General features: G+C 42.3%; 1 protein-coding gene across 3 annotated transcripts in view; it reads left to right on the top strand.

Annotated features, from left to right (window-relative positions):
- LOC112260714 (zinc finger protein 544) overlaps positions 1–4,360 on the top strand; it is a 51,600-nt gene extending 47,240 nt beyond the window's left edge. The window contains exons 1-4 of one of the 3 annotated variants that reach the window (XM_024436010.1): positions 91–504; positions 604–722; positions 1,846–1,960; positions 2,175–4,360. In XM_024436010.1, coding sequence (XP_024291778.1) covers positions 291–504; positions 604–722; positions 1,846–1,960; positions 2,175–3,298 — 1,572 coding nt within the window. In that variant the 5' untranslated portion in view covers positions 91–290 and the 3' untranslated portion in view covers positions 3,299–4,360. Of the gene's footprint in view, positions 1–90; positions 505–603; positions 723–1,845; positions 1,961–2,174 lie in introns of those variants that run through there. The other 2 variants (XM_024436011.1, XM_042328890.1) reach the window with 2 other exon arrangements.
- The last annotated feature ends 15,821 nt before the right edge of the window (positions 4,361–20,181 follow it).

Genomic DNA, 20,181 nt, shown 5'->3' with positions numbered 1-20,181 from the left:
TAAATAAAGGTAAAATAAATAAATAAACTCTACCAATTTTGAAGGGTTGTTGCAGTCTCATATTTACGGTAATGCATGTTTACGTCACGAGTTGAACGGAAGTGTGATTACGCACTCATCTCTTACTTGAAACATTGCTGGCCTTAATCGATCTTTTACATATGCCAAATTGGACCACTATCAACATTTGCCATAGTGTAAGAATTTTTATTAATAGATTATTTATTGCATATTGGCTAGCTACAAAATTGTAACATATTTACTTAACAGAGAATACTGGGCTGGACAAGATGGCTAGCTGCAATTTTCAGGCACAGTTGGTATCCGTTATGGAGGTATTAGCTAAAGCAGCTGTAGCAGAAATAAACAAACGTGTAGATGATAGCTGTGCAGTTATACGTTTGGAAATGACCCAAAGCCAGCGAGATATTGATGTACTGAAAAGGAAGTGGCAAATGATGGAGAGCGAGTTGAAGAAGACGCGAGGACGAGTCAGAAGAAAAGGTATATAGATGTGTTGTTATTCATGGTCATTTGATTGCATCATGGAGCAACTGAAGAAAAGCACGAGTGAATATTTGACTGAATACAATTGTTTTCCAGTTTTTTATCCCATGGCATCAGAGAGATCTTCATATCCAGTCAAGATTGTTTTGAACAAGCAGAGTAGCTCACAGTGGAGAGACGAAGAGCTGGCTGTTGAAGAAGACTCTCAGCCACAGGTGTGATACAACAACTTTACAATTACAGAAATCCAGGGGCCTCGTAACTGTTGCATTCATTCACACTATCTGCGTGTGCCATTACTGACAAGACTGCGCATATACAAACATATATACATTTATGAACTTGGCGCACGCATATTTCCAGGTATACACCAGACCCGTCGTGAAACAGTGAGTGCGTGATTGAGCATTATAAACTGGGTGGTTTGAGCCCTGAATGCTGATTTTTTTGAAAGCCGTGGTATATTTAATAGGCCCAATTAAATGAGAGATGACATGGTCATTTGTTTTAGGATACTTAATGAATATGAACCCATCATGGGCAGAAAAGGTGAGGGATTTATTCTGGTAAGGTTATGAAAATATCTATTATGTTACAAATTAAATATTGTCTACTGGAGAAATGTTGAATTACAGTTTTTCAGACCGTACAGAAGTAGCCTACAATCGTTTGTTTTATTGTTAAACTGTGCTCTGGATCAGATGGCATGGAGCAAAATACTTGAAATAGCTTATCTAATTACTACTGTGAAGTGGGCCAATTAAATGAGAGACAGGGAGAATGGAATCTAACTTGTTGTAGGCCTGTAGGCTACCTGATGAGTATGAAACCATCACAGAAGAGGTGATTAATTTAATCTGCAATGATCATTGAAATTAAATACATAATAGCCTAGGCAATTGCCTATCTCTAATTATTTTAAAATACAAAGATAAACTAAATTGATGTTCTCTTCTCACTAACGGCAAACAATTGTATCTTGTTATTAACCTGTTATTTGTTATGAAAAAACATGGCCATCTTAACCCCCATTTGCAAGAAATACTAGGCTACTTGCGTGCTTGCAATGCAATGCTTCAACCACATAGAAACTGCATTGGCATGGTCTAAATTTTGCAGGGTGAGCACATTCTCTGGCCAAGTTAAGTATTTATAAATGGCCACGCATGTTTTGGGGTATATTTTGTACGTACGCATGGTTTTAAAAGAGGTCCCTGACCTCTAGGATCAATTCTGTTATTGGAATATCAGGAGAATTTATTGCTTTTGTGTGATTCATGAGTATGACAAGTGTTTGAAATGGTGTGTCCAGAGTAATAACCTCAGTCCCTGTTATAGCCTACAGATGTGGAGCAGAGAGTGGAGACTGAACCCATACTGATCAAAGATGAGGAGACAGCAGAGTATGTGTGGAAGGCTAACGCTCAGGAAGAGCTCAGGATCACTGGAGAGGGTGGGTGTGACCATAAGGGGCACTGCTCTGTCTATGGAAGACTGTGTTGATGTGGTGGTATGCACGTTCCAAATTGCTACATTGGTGTTGGGTGTTTTATGTTCTGGTATACGTAGAGCACGGACACACAGTCAGTTCTAAAGCAGTCATGTTTTGCAACAGTTAAGGGTCTTTTGTAATGTTTATTTTTTTATGTTGATCCCAAAATCTTTAGAGTCTGGTTCCAAGCCTGGGAAACCACCATCCTTTGAGCAACGGCACTGTGATGAGGACTTCATCACACAACCCAGCATGTCTCCCGAAGACTCAGTGGAACATTACCTCAATTCTGATCGTCCAGAGGAACCAGGCACACCACGGCTCGCTTCTACAGAGGTATTCCGCACAGAACAGCACCGGCCAGCCAAGGACGAGGACTCACGAGAGCTAGTGATGGTGAAGAATGAGAAAGAGGAGGAGCTGGGTCAGACCACAGCCCTGGCAGGACCTGACCAGTTTGTCATGGATGAGTCTGATGGGCAGCTGTGGACCTCTGTGGATCCAGGTGGAGACACTGACCCTGTCTGCCACCCAGATTTCTCCTTTCATTCCACAGAAGAGTACTCTCAGAATATCTCAATTTTCCCATCTCATAGTGGGCTGCCATCTGTTCCTACTATGACAGATGATGTAGGGCCATCGCTTCACTCTTCTATAGGAAAACCACATGCTAACATGTTCAGTGGAGCAGCACACAGGAAAAGACATGTCAGGACATTGGCTGATGAGACTAGACAACAGATGCCAGAGGGACAGAGCAGTGAAAGGCTGAACTCAAATAATGATGGAAATAGTTTAGCTCTACAGCCAAGGCAGCATCAGTACAGGGCTTCAGAAGCAACAGTGAGATTGAGTGAGTGCATGACAGGGTCAAACATGGCCACCACCTCCACCTTCTCTGGATACAGCCTGAGTCACAGTAGTTTTAACATGGTGAAGAGAATGAGGAGTCAGTGGAGGTCGGGCGGCACCACCGAGAGGCGTTTCAGCTGCACCTTTTGTGGGAAGAGCTTCCAGCGTTTCTGCCAGCTCAAAGTACACCTCCGGAGTCACACCGGAGAGAAACCATACACCTGCGAACAGTGTGGCAGGAGTTTTACCCAGCAGTGCAACCTGATCAGACATGCTGTGGTCCACAGCGGGGAGAAGCCCTTCGAGTGCAAACAGTGTGGGAAATGCTTCACCCAGCGCTCTAGCATGAAGTCACATCAGAAAACTCACATAGGAGAGAGTCCAGTGTCTCAATACGTGGTACCCGCATACCCTGGGGATCCACACACAAGTTTAAAGCACAACTGAAGGCAATAAACATCTTCTGATATAAAAAGGCTATGTATCACCGATGAGTCATAAACATTTATTCTATTGTCAAATTGTAAATAGGATAATTGTGTTCATAAATTCAGTCTCATCCAAAACTGAGTTTTGTAAGTAGGTTCGACAGAACTTACTTTTGGGTTGGGTTTTGATTTTACCAATGCTCACTTGCCCACTAACACCGGATACACAGCTGTGGTGATTGCGCTCTATCCAATCCACCGTAGAACACACAGCTTTTCAGACACACCTGCCCATCTCACTTTGTTTAACTTGAGAAATACAGCACCAAACATCTTAACTATAAGTAAAATTACTCAACTAAAACCTCCTCGTCAAAAACGTCCAAGTTAACTCAAGAAGTCTATCTTAGATACATAATGCTTGCATCGTTCCTATGGGGTTTCATGGGGGACAAACATTATTAACTGCCACATCGAACCTCACCCCCAAGTCTGAAATCTGTTTTTTCTTAAAAGAGCAACAGAGAAATGTGGAATTAGTGCGTTCAGTCGCTCTTTAATGTTGTCTCAAACCAGATGAAACAAATAGATAATAATTGCATAGTTTTCCTGTAACACTTTCTATGTAAAAATGTGTTACTGATGGTAATTTGAGACATTTTGACAAGCTTTTCCTCCAAATTGATTTGTAAAATGGTTTTCATGTTTGACTGTTGACGGCTCTTCACTTTAATTTCAACAACCTATTTCCAACTGGTAATGTGTGTTTGTACCACAAAATCATAAAAACCATGCTATATTCAATAACATATATTTAATGAAAGAGTCAATTTGCCAAAATAAAAAGTTTTAGCTTCACTGTCTGAATAAATAGTAGGGGAGTGTTTATGTATGTGCCTTAAAAACCCTAAGTAAAGAACCTCAATGTAAATCAGCTATAATGCATCAATAGTTACTTGAAATATATCATGAAATTAAGTTTACATGAAACTAGTTTATGGTCTTTGTTTGCCAGCTGTGTTTCAAACAAGTTCTATACTTTTTTCTATCCTTTAATAAATACCATACCACATTTTCAGAATGGTTTCATTAGGTTGTGTCGATGAGAATGGAGATGACAATATCAAAGCTGCACACACGTACAGTTTTATCAATTGTGGCCACCTCCCTGTTTTCCATTTTGTCCCGCGGAGTCTTCACAAACTAAAGAGGAAGTGGCCCATTAAGAATATGGAACCTCCCCTTCAAGACGCCGATCACCCACTTTATAACAAAATGCACATTCATATTTTCATAATATTATTTTGGTTCATGAAATATGTCATAGCCTTTCAACATAGTTTTGTCTTTCGGAACCACGACAGCCAACGCTCCGTCCTTGTTCATCCTATAACATCCTGACTCTTCTCCACTCTGCTGTTCTCGGGTGCGTTCAGCAGGATGCAACGTTTTAAAACATTTGTACCTTTGGAACCAACCTGGTCTAAGAGCATTTCATATTATTCTGCAGGTAAATCTGATACACTCCATTTGGTATGATATGTTACATTTTGAATGGTATGTATTCATTTGTGGATGTCCATCACCCATTTCATATGATATGTTTCGAATTACAATTCAAATAATATCTTACGAATTTTCAAAATGTACAATATGTTGTGAATTTCCAAAACGTATGATATGTTACGAATTCTAGCTAGGTGGCTAACGTTAGCTAGCTGGCCAACATTAGCTGGGCTAGGTGTTAGGGTTAAGTTAAAGGGTTAGGGGAAGGGTTAGCTAAAAGGGTTAGGGGAAGGGTTAACTAACATGCAAAGTAACTAAAAAGTAGTAAGTAGTTAAAACGTTGCTAAAATGCTAAACTTGTCCTTGATAAGATTCAAACTCGCAACCTTTAACGTTATACATCCACCCCGACAAACCACCCTACTTTCATTTTTGCCCTAAGTAACCATCTGTCTTGTGTAACCAAATGTAACATATCATATCATACTAATTTGAGAGTCCCGGAGGTATATTAACTATGTTATGTCTAGTCTATGAGACCAGGCTGTTGGAACAGCCTGCTGGAGGATCTGACGGCCTCAGAGACAGTAGACATTTTTAAGAGAGAGCTCAAGACATACCTTTCTATCTGTGCTTTTATTTAGGGTAATTTTATTGTGCTATTTTATCTACCTGATATAATTGTATTTGCTTTATTCAATTTTATTTATCTTATTTTCCTTCCAACAGTCTCTCTGGTTTCAGTGTTGTTTTATTACTCCTGTTATTATTTTAATATGATCTGTTTAATTTGAACATTTCCATTTGTCTAGATCATCTATTTTATCTTTGTAATTTTGATTTATTATTTTACTTTTTGTTTTAAAAACGTTGAAATGCATTCACTTGTAGAAATGTGCTCTATAAATAAAGTCTGAGTTAACATAGAATTACGCCGTACCGTAGAACAAACATGTCTTTCTAACATGGAAATAAGGAATCCTTAGGAGTCCTTCCTCTTCCTAAAACACCAAGTACTTTAGAGGAAATAGGAAACTGTTTCAGAAAAGTGCAAGGGTGTCAATACATTTGTCTGACACGGTATGTTCAGGATATCAGGATGGTCGGACTTGGCTAGTTTGTTGCAACATCAGGCAGACTCTAATCTTCACTTGTGGCAAGAAGGTTTGCTGTGTCTGTCAGCGTAGTGTCCAGAGCATGGAGGCGCTACCAGGAAACAGGCCAGTACACCAGGAGACGTGGAAGGGGCCGTAGGAGGGCAACAACCCAGCAGCAGGACCGCTACCTCCGCCTTTGTGCTAGGAGGAGCAGGAGTAGCACTGCCAGAGCCCTGCAAAATGACCAGTCAGTCATGGTGTGGGGTGGCATTTCTTTGGGGGGCCGCACAGCCCTCCATGTGCTCGCCAGAGGTAGCCTGACTGCCATTAGGTACCGAGATGAGATCCTCAGACCCCTTGTGAGACCATATGCTGGTGCGGTTGGCCCTGGGTTCCTCCTAATGCAAGACAATGCTAGACAATGTCTCAGCCTCCAGTATTTATGCTGCAGTAGTTTATGTGTCGGGGGGCTGGGGTCAGTTTGTTATATCTGGAGTACTTCTCCTGTCCTATTCGGTGTCCTGTGTGAATCTAAGTGTGCGTTCTCTAATTCTCTCCTTCTCTCTTTCTTTCTCTCTCTCGGAGGACCTGAGCCTAGGACCATGCCCCAGGACTACCTGACATGATGACTCCTTGCTGTCCCCAGTCCACCTGGCCATGCTGCTGTTCCAGTTTCAACTGACCTGAGCCCTAGGACCATGCCCCAGGACTACCTGACATGATGACTCCTTGCTGTCCCCAGTCCACCTGGCCATGCTGCTGCTCCAGTTTCAACTTCCACCTGACTGTGCTGCTGCTCCAGTTTCAACTGTTCTGCATTATTATTATTCGACCATGCTGGTCATTTATGAACATTTGAACATCTTGGCCATGTTCTGTTATAATCTCCACCCGGCACAGCCAGAAGAGGACTGGCCACCCCACATAGCCTGGTTCCTCTCTAGGTTTCTTCCTAGGTTTTGGCCTTTCTAGGGAGTTTTTCCTAGCCACCGTGCTTCTACACCTGCATTGCTTGCTGTTTGGGGTTTTAGGCTGGGTTTCTGTACAGCACTTTGAGATATCAGCTGATGTACGAAGGGCTATATAAATAAATTTGATTTGATTTGACCTCATGTGGCTGGAGTGTGTCAGCAGTTCCTGCAAGAGGAAGGCATTGATGCTATGGACTGGCCCGCCCATTCCCCAGACCTGAATCCAATTGAGCACATCTGGGACATCATGTCTCACTCCATCCACCAACGCCACGTTGCACCACAGACTGTCCAGGAGTTGGCGGATGCTTTAGTCCAGGTCTGGAAGTAGATCGCTCAGGAGACCATCACCCACCTCATCAGGAGCATGCCCAGGTGTTGTGGGGAGGTCATACAGGCACGTGGAGGCCACACACACTACTGAGCCTAAATTTGACTTGTTTTAAGGTTATTACATCAAAGTTGGATCAGCCTGTAGTGTGGTTTTCCACTTTAATTTTGAGTGTGACTCCAAATTCAGACCTCCATGCGTTGATAAATTTGATTTCCATTTTTGTGTGATTTTGTTGTCAGCACATTCAACCATGTAAAGAAAAAAGTATTTAATAAGAATATTTCATTCATTCAGATCTAGGACGTGTTATTTTAGTGTTCCCTTTATTTTTTTGAGCAGTGTATATTTAAGCAAGGTAAATGATGACATATTGACTTTATTTTATCCAAGATCAAGAGTTGCTGTTTTGAATGACGGATATGAATTACAATTATGAAATCCTTATGTATCCAAATGATAAAATCATGTTCTCAACATCCTGTCATTTTTCAGTTCTAGAGTCAGTGATGCTTTTTCAGATCAAATTGCTTAGAAGAGAAAGGCTGTCTTGTGATACCATGGTCAGCATAATGTTTATAACACATTTCTAATGTACACTATTTAGCCAAAAACCTGGTTGCCTCTGCCAGTGTAGAGGACATAAGCTGAAGAATGGTTGCTCATGGTCACGTGAAGGTGAAGCCCCACCTGCATCTTCAAAATCAATGTCTGCCCTCGGCCCAAGAGGGAGTTGGTTTGGTTTAATGGTAAAAAGTTGGTTACTCCTGCAGTAGACTCAGGGTTTGTATCCACTCTGTCACACCAGGAAGTTGAATTTCCAGCAAGGCAATAACCCCAAGCACACATCAAAATCACAATTTGCAATTGCTGGTCAAAAGTAATACACTCTTTGGGCTCCCGAGTGGCGGTCAAAGGCACTGCATCTCAGTGCTAGAGGCGTCACTACAGATACCCTGATTTTAACGGGGCTCCCGAGTGGTGGTCAAAGGTACTGCATCTCAGTGCTAGAGGCGTCACTACAGATACCCTGATTTTAACGGGGCTCCCGAGTGGCGCAGCGGTCTAAGGTACTGCATCTCAGTGCTAGAGGCGTCACTACAGATACCCTGGTTTTAACGGGGCTCCCGAGTGGCACAGCGGTCTAAGGTACTGCATCTCAGTGCTGGAGGCATCACTACAGACACCCGGGTTCTATTCCAGGCTGTATCACAACCGGCCGTGATTGGGAGTCCCATAGGATGATGCACAATTGGCCCAGCGTCGTCCAGGTTTGGCCGGTGTAGGCTGTCATTGTAAATAAGTATTTGTTCTTAACTGACTTGCCTAGTTAAAAAAAGGTTAAATTAAAAAAATATAAATAAATAAGGAATAAGATGCCATCTGGAACGCACACCTAGCCTGTCATTTTTATTGAGAAATGTGATTAAAATTCAACCACTAAACTCACGCAGGCTGTCAGAAAGAAATGTACTATTTCCATAGTCAAAGCAGGGGAAAATTAAACATAGCTGCAGAACAGATGTGTGGAATATCACTGGGTGTGGAATAGATGAAAAGTGTTAATTCAAACAGAGAGGAATGTACACTGAACAAAAATATGAACACAACATGTAAAGTGTTGGTCCCATGTTTCGTGAGCTGAAATAAAATATCCTAAAAATGTTCCCTAAACACAAAAAGTTTATTTCTCTCAAATTTTGAGCACAAATTTGTTTACATCCCTGTTAGTGACAATTTCTCCTTTGTCAAGATAATCCATCCACCTAACAGGTGTGGCATATCAAGAAGCTGATTAAACAGCATGAACATTACACAGGTGCATCTTGTGCAGTTTTGTCACACAACACAATGCCACAGATGTCTCAAGTTTGGAGGGAGCGTGCAATTGGCATGCTGACTGCAGGAATGTCCACCAGAGCTGTTGCCAGATAATATAATGTACATTTCTCTACCATAAACCGCCTTCAACGTTGTTTTAGAGAATTTTTCAGTACGTCCAACTGGCGTCACAATCGCAGACCACATGTATGGCGTGTGGCCAAGCGGTTTGCTAATGTCAACGTTGTGAACAGAGTGCCCCATGGTGGCGGTGGGTTTATGTTATGGGCAGGCATAAGCTACGGACAACGAACACAATTGCATTTTATTGATGTCAATTTGAATGGACAGAGATCCTGTGACGAGATCCCGAGGCCCATTTTCGTGCCATCAACTCATGTTTCAGCATGATAATGCAAGGTCACATGTCGCAAGGATCTCCAACCATCCAAGCCATAGACTATTCTCTCTACTTCCACACGGCAAGTGGTACCGGTTCATCAAGTCTGGCACCAACAGGCTCTTGAACAGCTTCCATCCCCGAGCAATATGACTGATAAATAGCTAACAAAATAGCTACACGGACTATCTGAGTTAACCTTGTATCCTCATTGACCTTTTTATTTGTATTTTTGCACTGGCTCTATGCACACTCACAGGGTCCTACACACTCACACACACACTCGCTTCATCATCTGCTCACTCACACATAACATGCACATACAGTGGGGAGAACAAGTATTTGATACACTGCCCGATTTTGCAGGTTTTCCTACTTACAAAGCATGTAGAGGTCTGTCATTTTTATCATAGGTACTCTTCAACTGGGCGAGACGGAATCTAAAACAAAAATCCAGAAAATCACATTGTATGATTTGTAAATAATTAATTAGCATTTTATTGCATGACATAAGTAAGTATTTGATCACCTACCAACCAGTAAGAATTCCGGCTCTCACAGACCTGTTAGTTTTTCTTTAAGACTCCCACCTGTTCTCCACTCATTACCTGTATTAACTGCACCTGTTTGAACTCATTACCTGTATAAAAGACACCTGTCCACACACTCAAACAAACAGACTCCAACCTCTCCACAATGGCCAACACCAGAGAGCTGTGTAAAGACATCAGAGATAAAATTGTAGACCTGCACAAGGCTGGGATCGGCTACAGGACAATAGGCAAGCAGCTTGGTGAGAAGGCAACAACTATTGGCGCAATTAATAGAAAATGGAAGAAGTTCAAGATGTCGGTCAATCACCCTCGATCTGGGGCTCCATGCAAGATCTCACCTCGTGGGGCATCAATGATCATGAGGAAGGTGAGGGATCAGCCCAGAACTACACGGCAGGACCTGGTCAATGACCTGAAGAGAGCTGGGACCACAGTCTCAAAGAAAACCATTAGTGACACACTACACCGTCATGGATTAAAATCCTGCAGCGCACGGCAGGGTAGCCTAGTGGTTAGAGTGTTGGACTAGTAACCGGAAGGTTGCAAGTTCAAACCCCTGAGCTGACAAGGTACAAATCTGTCGTTCTGCCCCTGAACGGGCAGTTAACCCACTGTTCCTAGGCCGTCATTGAAAATAAGAATTTGTTCTTAACTGACTTGCCTAGTTAAATAAAGGTAAAAAAAAAAAGGTCCCCCTGATCAAGCCAGCACATGTCCAGGCTCGTCTGAAGTTTGCCAATGACCATCTGGATGATCCAGAGGAGGATTGGGAGAAGGTCATTTGGTCTGATGAGACAAAAATAGAGTTTTTTGGTCTAAACTCCACTCACCATGTTTGGAGGAAGAAGAAGGATGGGTACAACCCCAGAACACCATCCCAACCGTGAAGCATGGAGGTGGAAACATCATTCTTTGGGGATGCTTTTCTGCAAAGGGGACAGGACGACTGCACCGTATTGAGGGGAGGATGGATGGGGCCATGTATCGCGAGATCTCGGCCAACAACCTCCTTCCCTCAGTAAGAGCATTGAAGATGGGTCGTGGCTGGGTCTTCCAGCATGACAACGACCCGAAACACACAGCCAGGGCAACTAAGGAGTGGCTTCGTAAGAAGCATCTCAAGGTCCTGGAGTGGCCTAGCCAGTCTCCAGACCTGAACCCAATTGAAAATCTTTGGAGGGAGCTGAAAGTCCGTATTGCCCAGCGACAGCCCCGAAACCTGAAGGATCTGGAGAAGGTCTGTATGGAGGAGTGGGCCAAAATCCCTGCTGCAGTGTGTGCAAACCTGGTCAAGAACTACAGGAAACAAATGATCTCTGTAATTGCAAACAAAGGTTTCTGTACCAAATGTTAAGTTCTGCTTTTCTGATGTATTAAATACTTATGTCAGGCAATAAAATGCTAATTAATTACTTAAAAATCATACCATGTGATTTTCTGGATTTTTGTTTTAGATTCCGTCTCTCACAGTTGAAGTGTAACTATGCTAAAAATTACAGACCTCTACATGCTTTGTAAGTAGGAAAACATGCTAAATCGGCAGTGTATCAAATACTTGTTCTCCCCACTGTACATATATACTGACTCTACACACATGCACACCCACTCACATACAAGCTGCTGCTACTCTGTTTATCTTATATCCTGATGCCTAGTCACCTTACCCCTATACATATCTACCTCCATCACTCCAGTATCCCTGCACATTGTAAATATGGTATTGGAACTGACCCTGTATATAGTATGCTTACTTACTTATTGTGTTCTTCATATTTTTTTTTTATTATTGTGTTTTTTTCTTCTAGTGTTACACTGTTATTGACTATTGCATTGTTGGGTTTTGAGTTTGTAAGAAAGGCATTTCACTGTACTTGTGCATGTGACATTAAAATGTGAAACTTGATCTGCACACAATTCCTGGAAGCTGAAAATGTCCTAATTCTTCCATGGCCTGCATACTCACCAGACATGTCACTCATTGAGCAAGTTTGGGATGCTCTGGATCGATGTGTACGACAGCTTGTTCCAGTTCCCAGCAATATCCAGCAGCTTTGAATAGCCATTGAAGAGGAGTGAAACATTCCACAGGCCACAAAAGCCTGATCAATTCAATGTGAAGGAGATCTGTCCCGCTGCATAAGGCAAATGATGGTTACATCAGACACTGACAGTTTTTTTCATCCACGCCCCAACCTTTTTTTTAAGGTATCTGTGACCAACAGATTCATATCTGTATTCCCAGTCATGTGAAATCCATAGATTAGGGCCTAATGAATTTATTTCAATTGACTGATTTCCTTATATGAACTGTAACTCAGTAAAGTCTTTAAAATTATTGCATGTTGTGTTTATATATTTGTTTATGTTGCGTTTATATATTTTTTCATATTTCTGCATAATAATAACAAAGCCTTTTCTCTGTCATTTTAATTTGATAGTATAGAGTATACTGTAGGCCTATCCTTCTCGTTCAGTCAATCAACCATTCACTGCTCCACCAGGTGTGTGGGAAACTTTGATCTTGTCCCTCCCTCCTCCACTGATAAATAAGGACTGATGCTGAGAGTGGTGGTGGGGGTACCCATGATGTATTGAGCATTTGGTTAAGAAAAAGTGAAGAAAAAGAGCAGAGAGTATTGATTGATTTTATTTTAGGTGAAACACATTGTACAGTAAAAAAAAAACATAATTTAAGAACAAGAAAATCCAGAGGTGTCACGTCCTGACCAAGAGAGACCTTATTTTCTATGGTGGAGTACATCAGGGCGTGACTGGGGTGTTAGTCTAGTTTATTATTTTTATGTGGGGTTCTAGTTTTGTTTTCTATGTTGGTGATTTTGTATGATTCCCAATTAGAGGCAGCTGGTAATCGTTGTCTCTAATTGGAGATCATATTTAGGTAGCTTTTTTCCACCTGTGTTTTGTGGGATATTGTTTATGTGTAGGTACATGTTAGCACTCCATTGTTGTCACGTTTCGTTTATTCTTTATTGTTTTGTAGTGTGGTTCACTTACTTTAAATAAAAAAAGATGTTGAACCCAGAACACGCTGCACGTTGGTCCGAGTATGTTTCCAACGATCGTGACAAGAAGATGACACGTGAAAGTGTAAAAACACTTATTTCCGGTGTGGTCCTCGGTTAATGATATACTACTTTTCATTGAGCTATAAAGCATTTAGTGCTGCATCAGTGCAGCTTGTTATTATAGGTACAGTGTCAGTGATAATATTAGCATGTACAGTTGAAGTCGGAAGTTTACATACACTTATGTTGGAGTCATTAAAACCTGTTTTTCAACCACTCCACAAATTATACTTTTGGCAAGTCGGTTAGGACATCTACTTTGTGCATGATACAAGTAATTTTTCCAACAATTGTTTACAGACAGATTATTTCACTTATATTTATATTTATATTTTCACTTATAATTCACTGTATCACAATTCCAGTGGGTCAGAAGTTTACATACACTAAGTTGACTGTGCCTTTAAACAACTTGGAAAAGTCCAGAAAATTATGTCATGGTTTTAGAAGCTTCTGATAGGCTAATTGGCTAATAGGCTAATTGACATAATTTGAGTCAATTGGAGGTGTAACTGTGGATGTATTTCAAGGCCTACCTTCAAACTCGTGGGAAAATCAAAAGAAATCTGCCAAGACCTCAGAAAAGAAATTGTAGACCTCCACAAGTCTGATTCACCCTTGGGAGCAATTTCCATACGCCTGAAGGTACCACGTTCATCTGTACAAACAATAGTATGCAAGTGTAAACACCAATGGACCACGCAGCCATCATACCGCTCAGGATGGAGACGCGTTCTGTCTCCTAGTTGAACGTACTTTGGTGCGAAAAGTACAAATCAATCCCAGAACAACAGCAAAGGACCTTTTTATTTATTTATTTTACCGTTATTTAACCAGGAAGGGCTCATTGAGATTGAAAAACCTATATTGGCGCCCTGGCCAAGATAGGCAAGCACCAAGTCATTACAAAAAAATTACAGACAGATTCATAAAAAACTACAAGTAATCTAGTAAAAACCATTGAATTCACAAGAGTCTAAAACAGCAAATTAAAAACATTGACAGGTCAGGGAATCAGCCTCAAATCCTTCATCGGTGATTTAAAAACACCCATCGGGACAAGTTCTTCCAGTTTAAAAGTATTTTGTAAGGTGTTCCAAGACGATGGCGCAGAGTACATATAAGCTCTTTTACCAAATTCAGTTCGGGACATTTGGAACAGTTAGCAGGATAAAGTCCAGCGAACGAAGAGAGTACCCACCACATTTCTGAACAATAAAAATGCACAAGTAAAAATGTAGTAAACCCAAAATGGCTTTGTAAATAAAAGTATACCAGTGACTGAGCCTACGAGTGACTAGAGAAGGCCAGCCAACCCTGGTATACAAAGTGCAGTGGTGCGTAAGGGTTTTGCAGTTTAAAATAAATCTCAAAGTGCCATGGTAAAGAGTGTCAATTGATCTCAAACACTGAGCGGAGGCATTCATATATAAAATATCCCCATAGTCTAGTAAAGGCATAAATGTAGCTGATACTAGCCTCCTTCTGGCTTCAAAAGAATAACAGGCCTTATTCCTAAAATAAAATCCCAATTTCAGCTTCAATGTTTTTGTAAGTTGTTGAATATGCAATTCAAAAGAGAGGCCGTCATCAATTAAAATTCCAAGATATTTATATGAGGTTACAACCTCAATCCTCTTGCCCTGACAGGTAGTAATAGGGGAAAGGTTCAGAGGTCTATTTCTTGCATTAGAAAACACCATTAGTTTAGTTTTCTCAGTATTGAGGATAAGCTTCAGTTGACACAAGGTATGTTAAACAGTATAAAATGCAGTTTGCATGTTCTGGAAAGCTTTTGGCTTTTGTAAGAGACAAGGCACAACAGTAAATAACAGTATCATCAGCATAAAAATGAAGTTGTGCATTTTGGACATTTTTGTCTAAATCATTTATATAAATAGTGAATAAGAGAGGACCAAGTACAGATCCTTGGGGCACACCATTCAAGACAGACAATTTAACAGACATAAGCCCATCAAATTGAATGCACTGAGTTCTATCAGACAGATAGTTAGCAAACCATGCAACTGCATACTCCGAAAGACCTACACTTGACAATCTCTGCCTTAGATTCTCTGCATAATCTCTGCATGATCAACTGTATCAAAAGCCTTAGAGAGATCTATCAAAAGCCTTAGAGGGATCAATAAAAAGTGAGACACAGTGCTGTTTTTTGTCAATGGCTTCAGTGATATCATTTAAAACCTTCATGGCTGCTGTAATTGTGCTATGCTTCTTCCTGAAGCCCGATTGGTACATTGATAAAATAGAGTTAGTAAATAAAAACTCTTTTAGCTGTTCACTTACAAGGGTTTCAAGTATTTTCACCAGGGGTGACAGCTTTGAGATTGGCCTATAATTATTTAAAATAGTTGGATCTCCCCCTTTTAAAAGTGGTAGAACAAATGCTGATTTCCAGATCTTTGGAATTTAATTACATTCCAGGGTTAGATTGAACAGAGATGTAAGTGGTTCAGATATGAAATCAGCTGCCAGATTTAAAAAGCAGGGATCCAAAAGATCAGGACCTGCAGGCTTTCTCTGATCTAAGGAGTCCAGGGCTTTATGTACCACCTGCACTGAGAATGGCAAAAAGCTAAAAGTTTGACCAGCTCTCACTGGTTCATCCACACAGGGTTGTACAGAGACACTGAATCAAACAGCCTACCAGATGATACAAAGTACTCATTGAAACAATTCAGCATTTCAGTTTTGTCATATATAGCAATGGAGTCCTTCAAAACACATGACGGTAATTCATTAACATTACTGTTACCAGACATAGACTTATTGACCTTGGCAAGATGCTGGAGGAAACAGGTATAAAAATATCTATGTCCACAGTAAAACAAGTCCTATATCGACATAAGTTGAAAGGCCACTCAGCAAGGAAGAAGCCACTGCTCCAAAACCGCTATTAAAAAAAGCCAGACTACGGTGTGCAACTGCACATGGGGACAACGATCGTACTTTTTGGAGAAATGTCCTCTGGTCTGATGAAACAAAAATAGTACTGTTTGGCCATAATGACCATCGTTATGTTCTTGGGGGGAGCGGGAGAAGAGGAGGATGTCATCAATGAAGACGAACTAGTTCAACATGTCATGGAAAACATAATTGACCAGAGTCTGGAACACAGCAGGGGCGTTGGTAAGGCCAAATGGCTTTACCAAATACTCGTAGTGGCTGCTGGCCATGTGGAAAGCGGTCTTCCACTCACCCCCCCCTTGAAACCACGGTGGCCCCCTGGAGTGGCTCGAAGGCCGAGGAGATGAGTGGTAGCGGGTAGCGGTTCTTCACCGTTATGTCATTGAGTCCCCAGTAGTTGATGCACGGGCTCAGGGTCTTGTCCACAAAGGAGAACCCTGCGCCATCAAGAGAGGAAGAAGGACGGATAAATCCTCCAGCTAGGGAGTCCCCAATGTAGGTCTCCATAGCCTTGGTCTCCGGTACCAACAGCGAGTACAGTCGTCCCTGGAGCGGAGTGGTGCTAGGTAGAAGGTCAATCCCGCAGTCATATGGTTGGTGTAGCAGAAGCGAAGTGGCCCGGGCCTTGTTGAACAACCCCCAAAGGTCCTGGTACTCAGCGGGAATGGCGGAGAGGTCCGGGACAACTTCTGAGCCACCAGGAAGACGTTACATAGTCTCGGGAAATGGTGACTCGGCCGGCTTCGGCGACTCTCAGGGAACCTCGGGTAGCCTCGGCTTCTCTCGGCAACGGGGCCATCGGGGACTTCCAGGATGCCTCGGAGGTGAGGTGGAATCCTTGGACGGGTGAGCAAATTCGAATCTCCTCTCCCTCTGTCGTTCCCGTAGTCGCCCAACGATCTCGATGGTGAAGGCGATGAGGAAATCGAAATCTATCTGTAATTCTTGGGCTGCAAGCTCGTCCTTGAACTCCTCCGAGACTCCGTGTAGGAACATGTCGAATAGCGCTTCCTGGTTCCTGGCACTCTCAGCTGCCAACGTGTGGAAATCCTACCAAAGCTGGAGTAGCTTCTGGGTAGCCTCTCTTCCGGAGAATGGGGCATCAAACACCTTCTTTACTTCTCCCATGAACTCCTCCAGACTGACGCATATGGACAGCTGTTGCTCCCATACAGTTGTAGCACAGGCGAGCGCCCTCCCGGACATCAGCGTGATTAGGTACGCTATCTTAGAGCGGTCCGAGGGAAAGGAGGAGTGCTGAAGCTCAAAGATGAAGGCACACTGAGCTAGAAACCCCCGACAGGCTCTCCATTGAAGCATTCCGGGGGAGGTAAGAGGGGCTCCCGGGAAGGCAGAGTGAACAATGAAGCTGCGCTGCTAACTGCTGAGTTACTGAGGGGCTGTGAGGTTACCGTCATGGTAGGCTGCCTCCCAACCAACACACAGAGTTTCTCCAGCAAGATGTCCAACGCCTGGGCATGGTGTTCGGCCAAGATGTGGACCCCCTCCATAAGGCCACGAAGCAATTCCTTGTGCCTACCAATGGTGGCTCCTTGGGAGGAGATGGCATTGCGCAGCTCGTCCGAGTCTGCTGGGTCAGTCATGGTCAGTTCGTACTATCACATTTCAGGTAAGACCCAGATGCAGACAACGTCGAAGTAACAACAGTTAATCGAACAGGTGCTGGCAAAAGACAGGTCAAGTGCAGGCAGAGGTCAGTAATCCAGATAGGTGGGGCAAAGGTACAGGACGGCAGGGTCAGGGTCAGGGCAGGCAGAATGGTCAACACCGGGGAAACTACGAAACAGGAACAATCAAGAGACAGAAGCAGAGGGGAAAACGCTGGTAGGCTTGACGAAACAAAACGAACTGGCAACAGACAAACAGAGACCACAGGTATAAATATACAGGGGATAATGGGGAAGATGGGCGACACCTGGAGGGCGATGGAGGTGAAAAGACAGGTGAAACAGATCAGGGTGTGACAGTTAGGGTCCAGATAAAGCTGTCCCAACAGCAGAGCTTTCTTTTCAGCACCATGGGGTGAATCATTACCACTGCTACACCTGGCTATCAGCGGAACATTATCTGGCAGCGAAACAGTTCATTCAGCCTCATTTACTGCATTTAAAAAAACATAGCTGATATGGCAGACTTCCTTAAATAAATGTGGTTTCTACTGACAATTGAGATGTACAAACTATGGCATAACGCGAGGACAAGCAGATAAGAGGCAATCTGTAATTTTGATTAAGACATAAATGAGCGAGCTAAGATGGACATAGTCTATATAAATATTTGTTCAACACTTTTAAAATGTACAGCAACAGAATTCAGAACATGGGCCGTTCTTACAGTATTCTAACCTGTACACTAAGTCAGAACCATAGAATAAATTAAGGGGGCATATAAGCAGACAATAAAAGCTCTTACAATAGTCGATGAATGCTATAGGCTACATGTGCACCACCAAGTCAGAACAGTAAGTTATGAGGAGGAAAGAGACCAAATTATTAGGGTGAGGCACATGGGCTACAAACAGCTTACTACAAACATACACTTAGTATTACTTTCTTAGCTACAGTATACATATCTCCATGGCACATTACATAATTTATGGACCAGCATACAATACATTTTTGGACTCACTTGAACAGGAAGGTGGCACGGCGATCCTTCTTGTGGGCAAATTTTGTCATCAAACTTTGTCATCAAAGTCTGGCATTCTCTGGATTTATGGTGCTTTCAAGACAACTGGGAACTCTGAAGAAAACAAGGTCGAACCATGACATCAGTGGTCTTAAGGTCGGAACTCTAGAAAGAGGCCCGTGCTCCCGACTTGGAATTCCGAGTTGGATGACCGTTCAAAACGTATTTTCCCAGTCGGAGCTCATTTTTCAGAGTTCCCAGTTGTCTTGAACTCACTGAAGTGTGAGATTTCCCAGTTCCAAGGTTCCAGTTGTTTTGAACGCGGCAGACGTCATGCTGGTTTGACAGCATGGCCAATATTGTTTACGTTTTTTGGCCCATGGTGTTGAATGATTATCCTTTTAAGCTCTGAAAAGAGACCCATAAAGTCAGACTTGGGTCACACATCCACTCCACTGAATAGCAGGCTAGTGATTGCTTTGCAACGCTTGCAGTTAGCCACTGATTCCTTCCAAACCACTCATTGTTGAATTTGCGATTTCCAACTTGTTGTGTAATGTCCAATGGCCGATGAGCACCGATACATTTTATCTATAACTATGTCTTTATATGACAAGGATTGAGAAGGATTTGCCTGTAGATTGTCGACATGATTCATGATGATGACTGCTTGTCTAGCTTGCTAGCTAAGATTGTGAAAGTATGATGTTGACAGGATCAGTCCAATCAAAGCTACGGTAGATATAACATGATTTGACGTCATTTTATCTGTGGCCAATGACCTTGAATTTATGAGCTCTCCCTGTATATTTTGAGGTGACGTAGTGTCCCCATGAGTGACAGAACACTGAGCCAATCACGGCGCAACCAGAGAACATTACCAACCTATACATTACATTACAAACCAATCTGGCTCTCAGGTCACCTAATAATCCCCAGTTTACAATTGGCTCATTCATCCCCCTCCTCTCCCCTGTAACTATTCCCCAGGTCGTTGCTGCAAATGAGAACGTGTTCTCAGTCAACTTACCTGGTAAAATAACGGATAAATAAAAATAAATAATACACTCCGTATTTTCCGCTGGCTGCCCCATCACCACAGAAAACACTGAGCTAGGCTGAAACACCTGCATTTTGGACCTGCCTTACTCAAGAAAGCAAAAAAGAGACCATGTTTATATGCGGCTTTATTAACAACATTTTTGGGGGGTGACATTGTTTTCATACTGGTATGTGACATGTATTAATACCAAAATAACATGCAAAACAGGCAATAAACCAGTGGGGCTCAAAACCTGTGGGGCTCTGCCCCACCTGCCCTGAATGACGGGTTGCCACTATACAGTATATACTGTAGGTCTATGGAGCAGACAGCTACACTGTAAAAATATAAAGTCTCAAAACACCATGATTGTGTAATGAAACCATGAAAATTAGTGCACCTAAGCTGAGATCTGGTGTTTGGAGGGTGTTTGAATGTAAACCCAATATAAATATTTTAATGCACAGAATGTGTTTTAAAATAGAAATTAAGAACTGTGAAACACCCAATGTGGTTC

Source organism: Oncorhynchus tshawytscha, linkage group LG10 (assembly GCF_018296145.1).
Source record: "Oncorhynchus tshawytscha isolate Ot180627B linkage group LG10, Otsh_v2.0, whole genome shotgun sequence".
NCBI lineage: Eukaryota > Metazoa > Chordata > Actinopteri > Salmoniformes > Salmonidae > Oncorhynchus > Oncorhynchus tshawytscha.
Note: the sequence above shows the minus strand (reverse complement) of the source record. Positions and strands in the feature narration are given on the sequence as shown.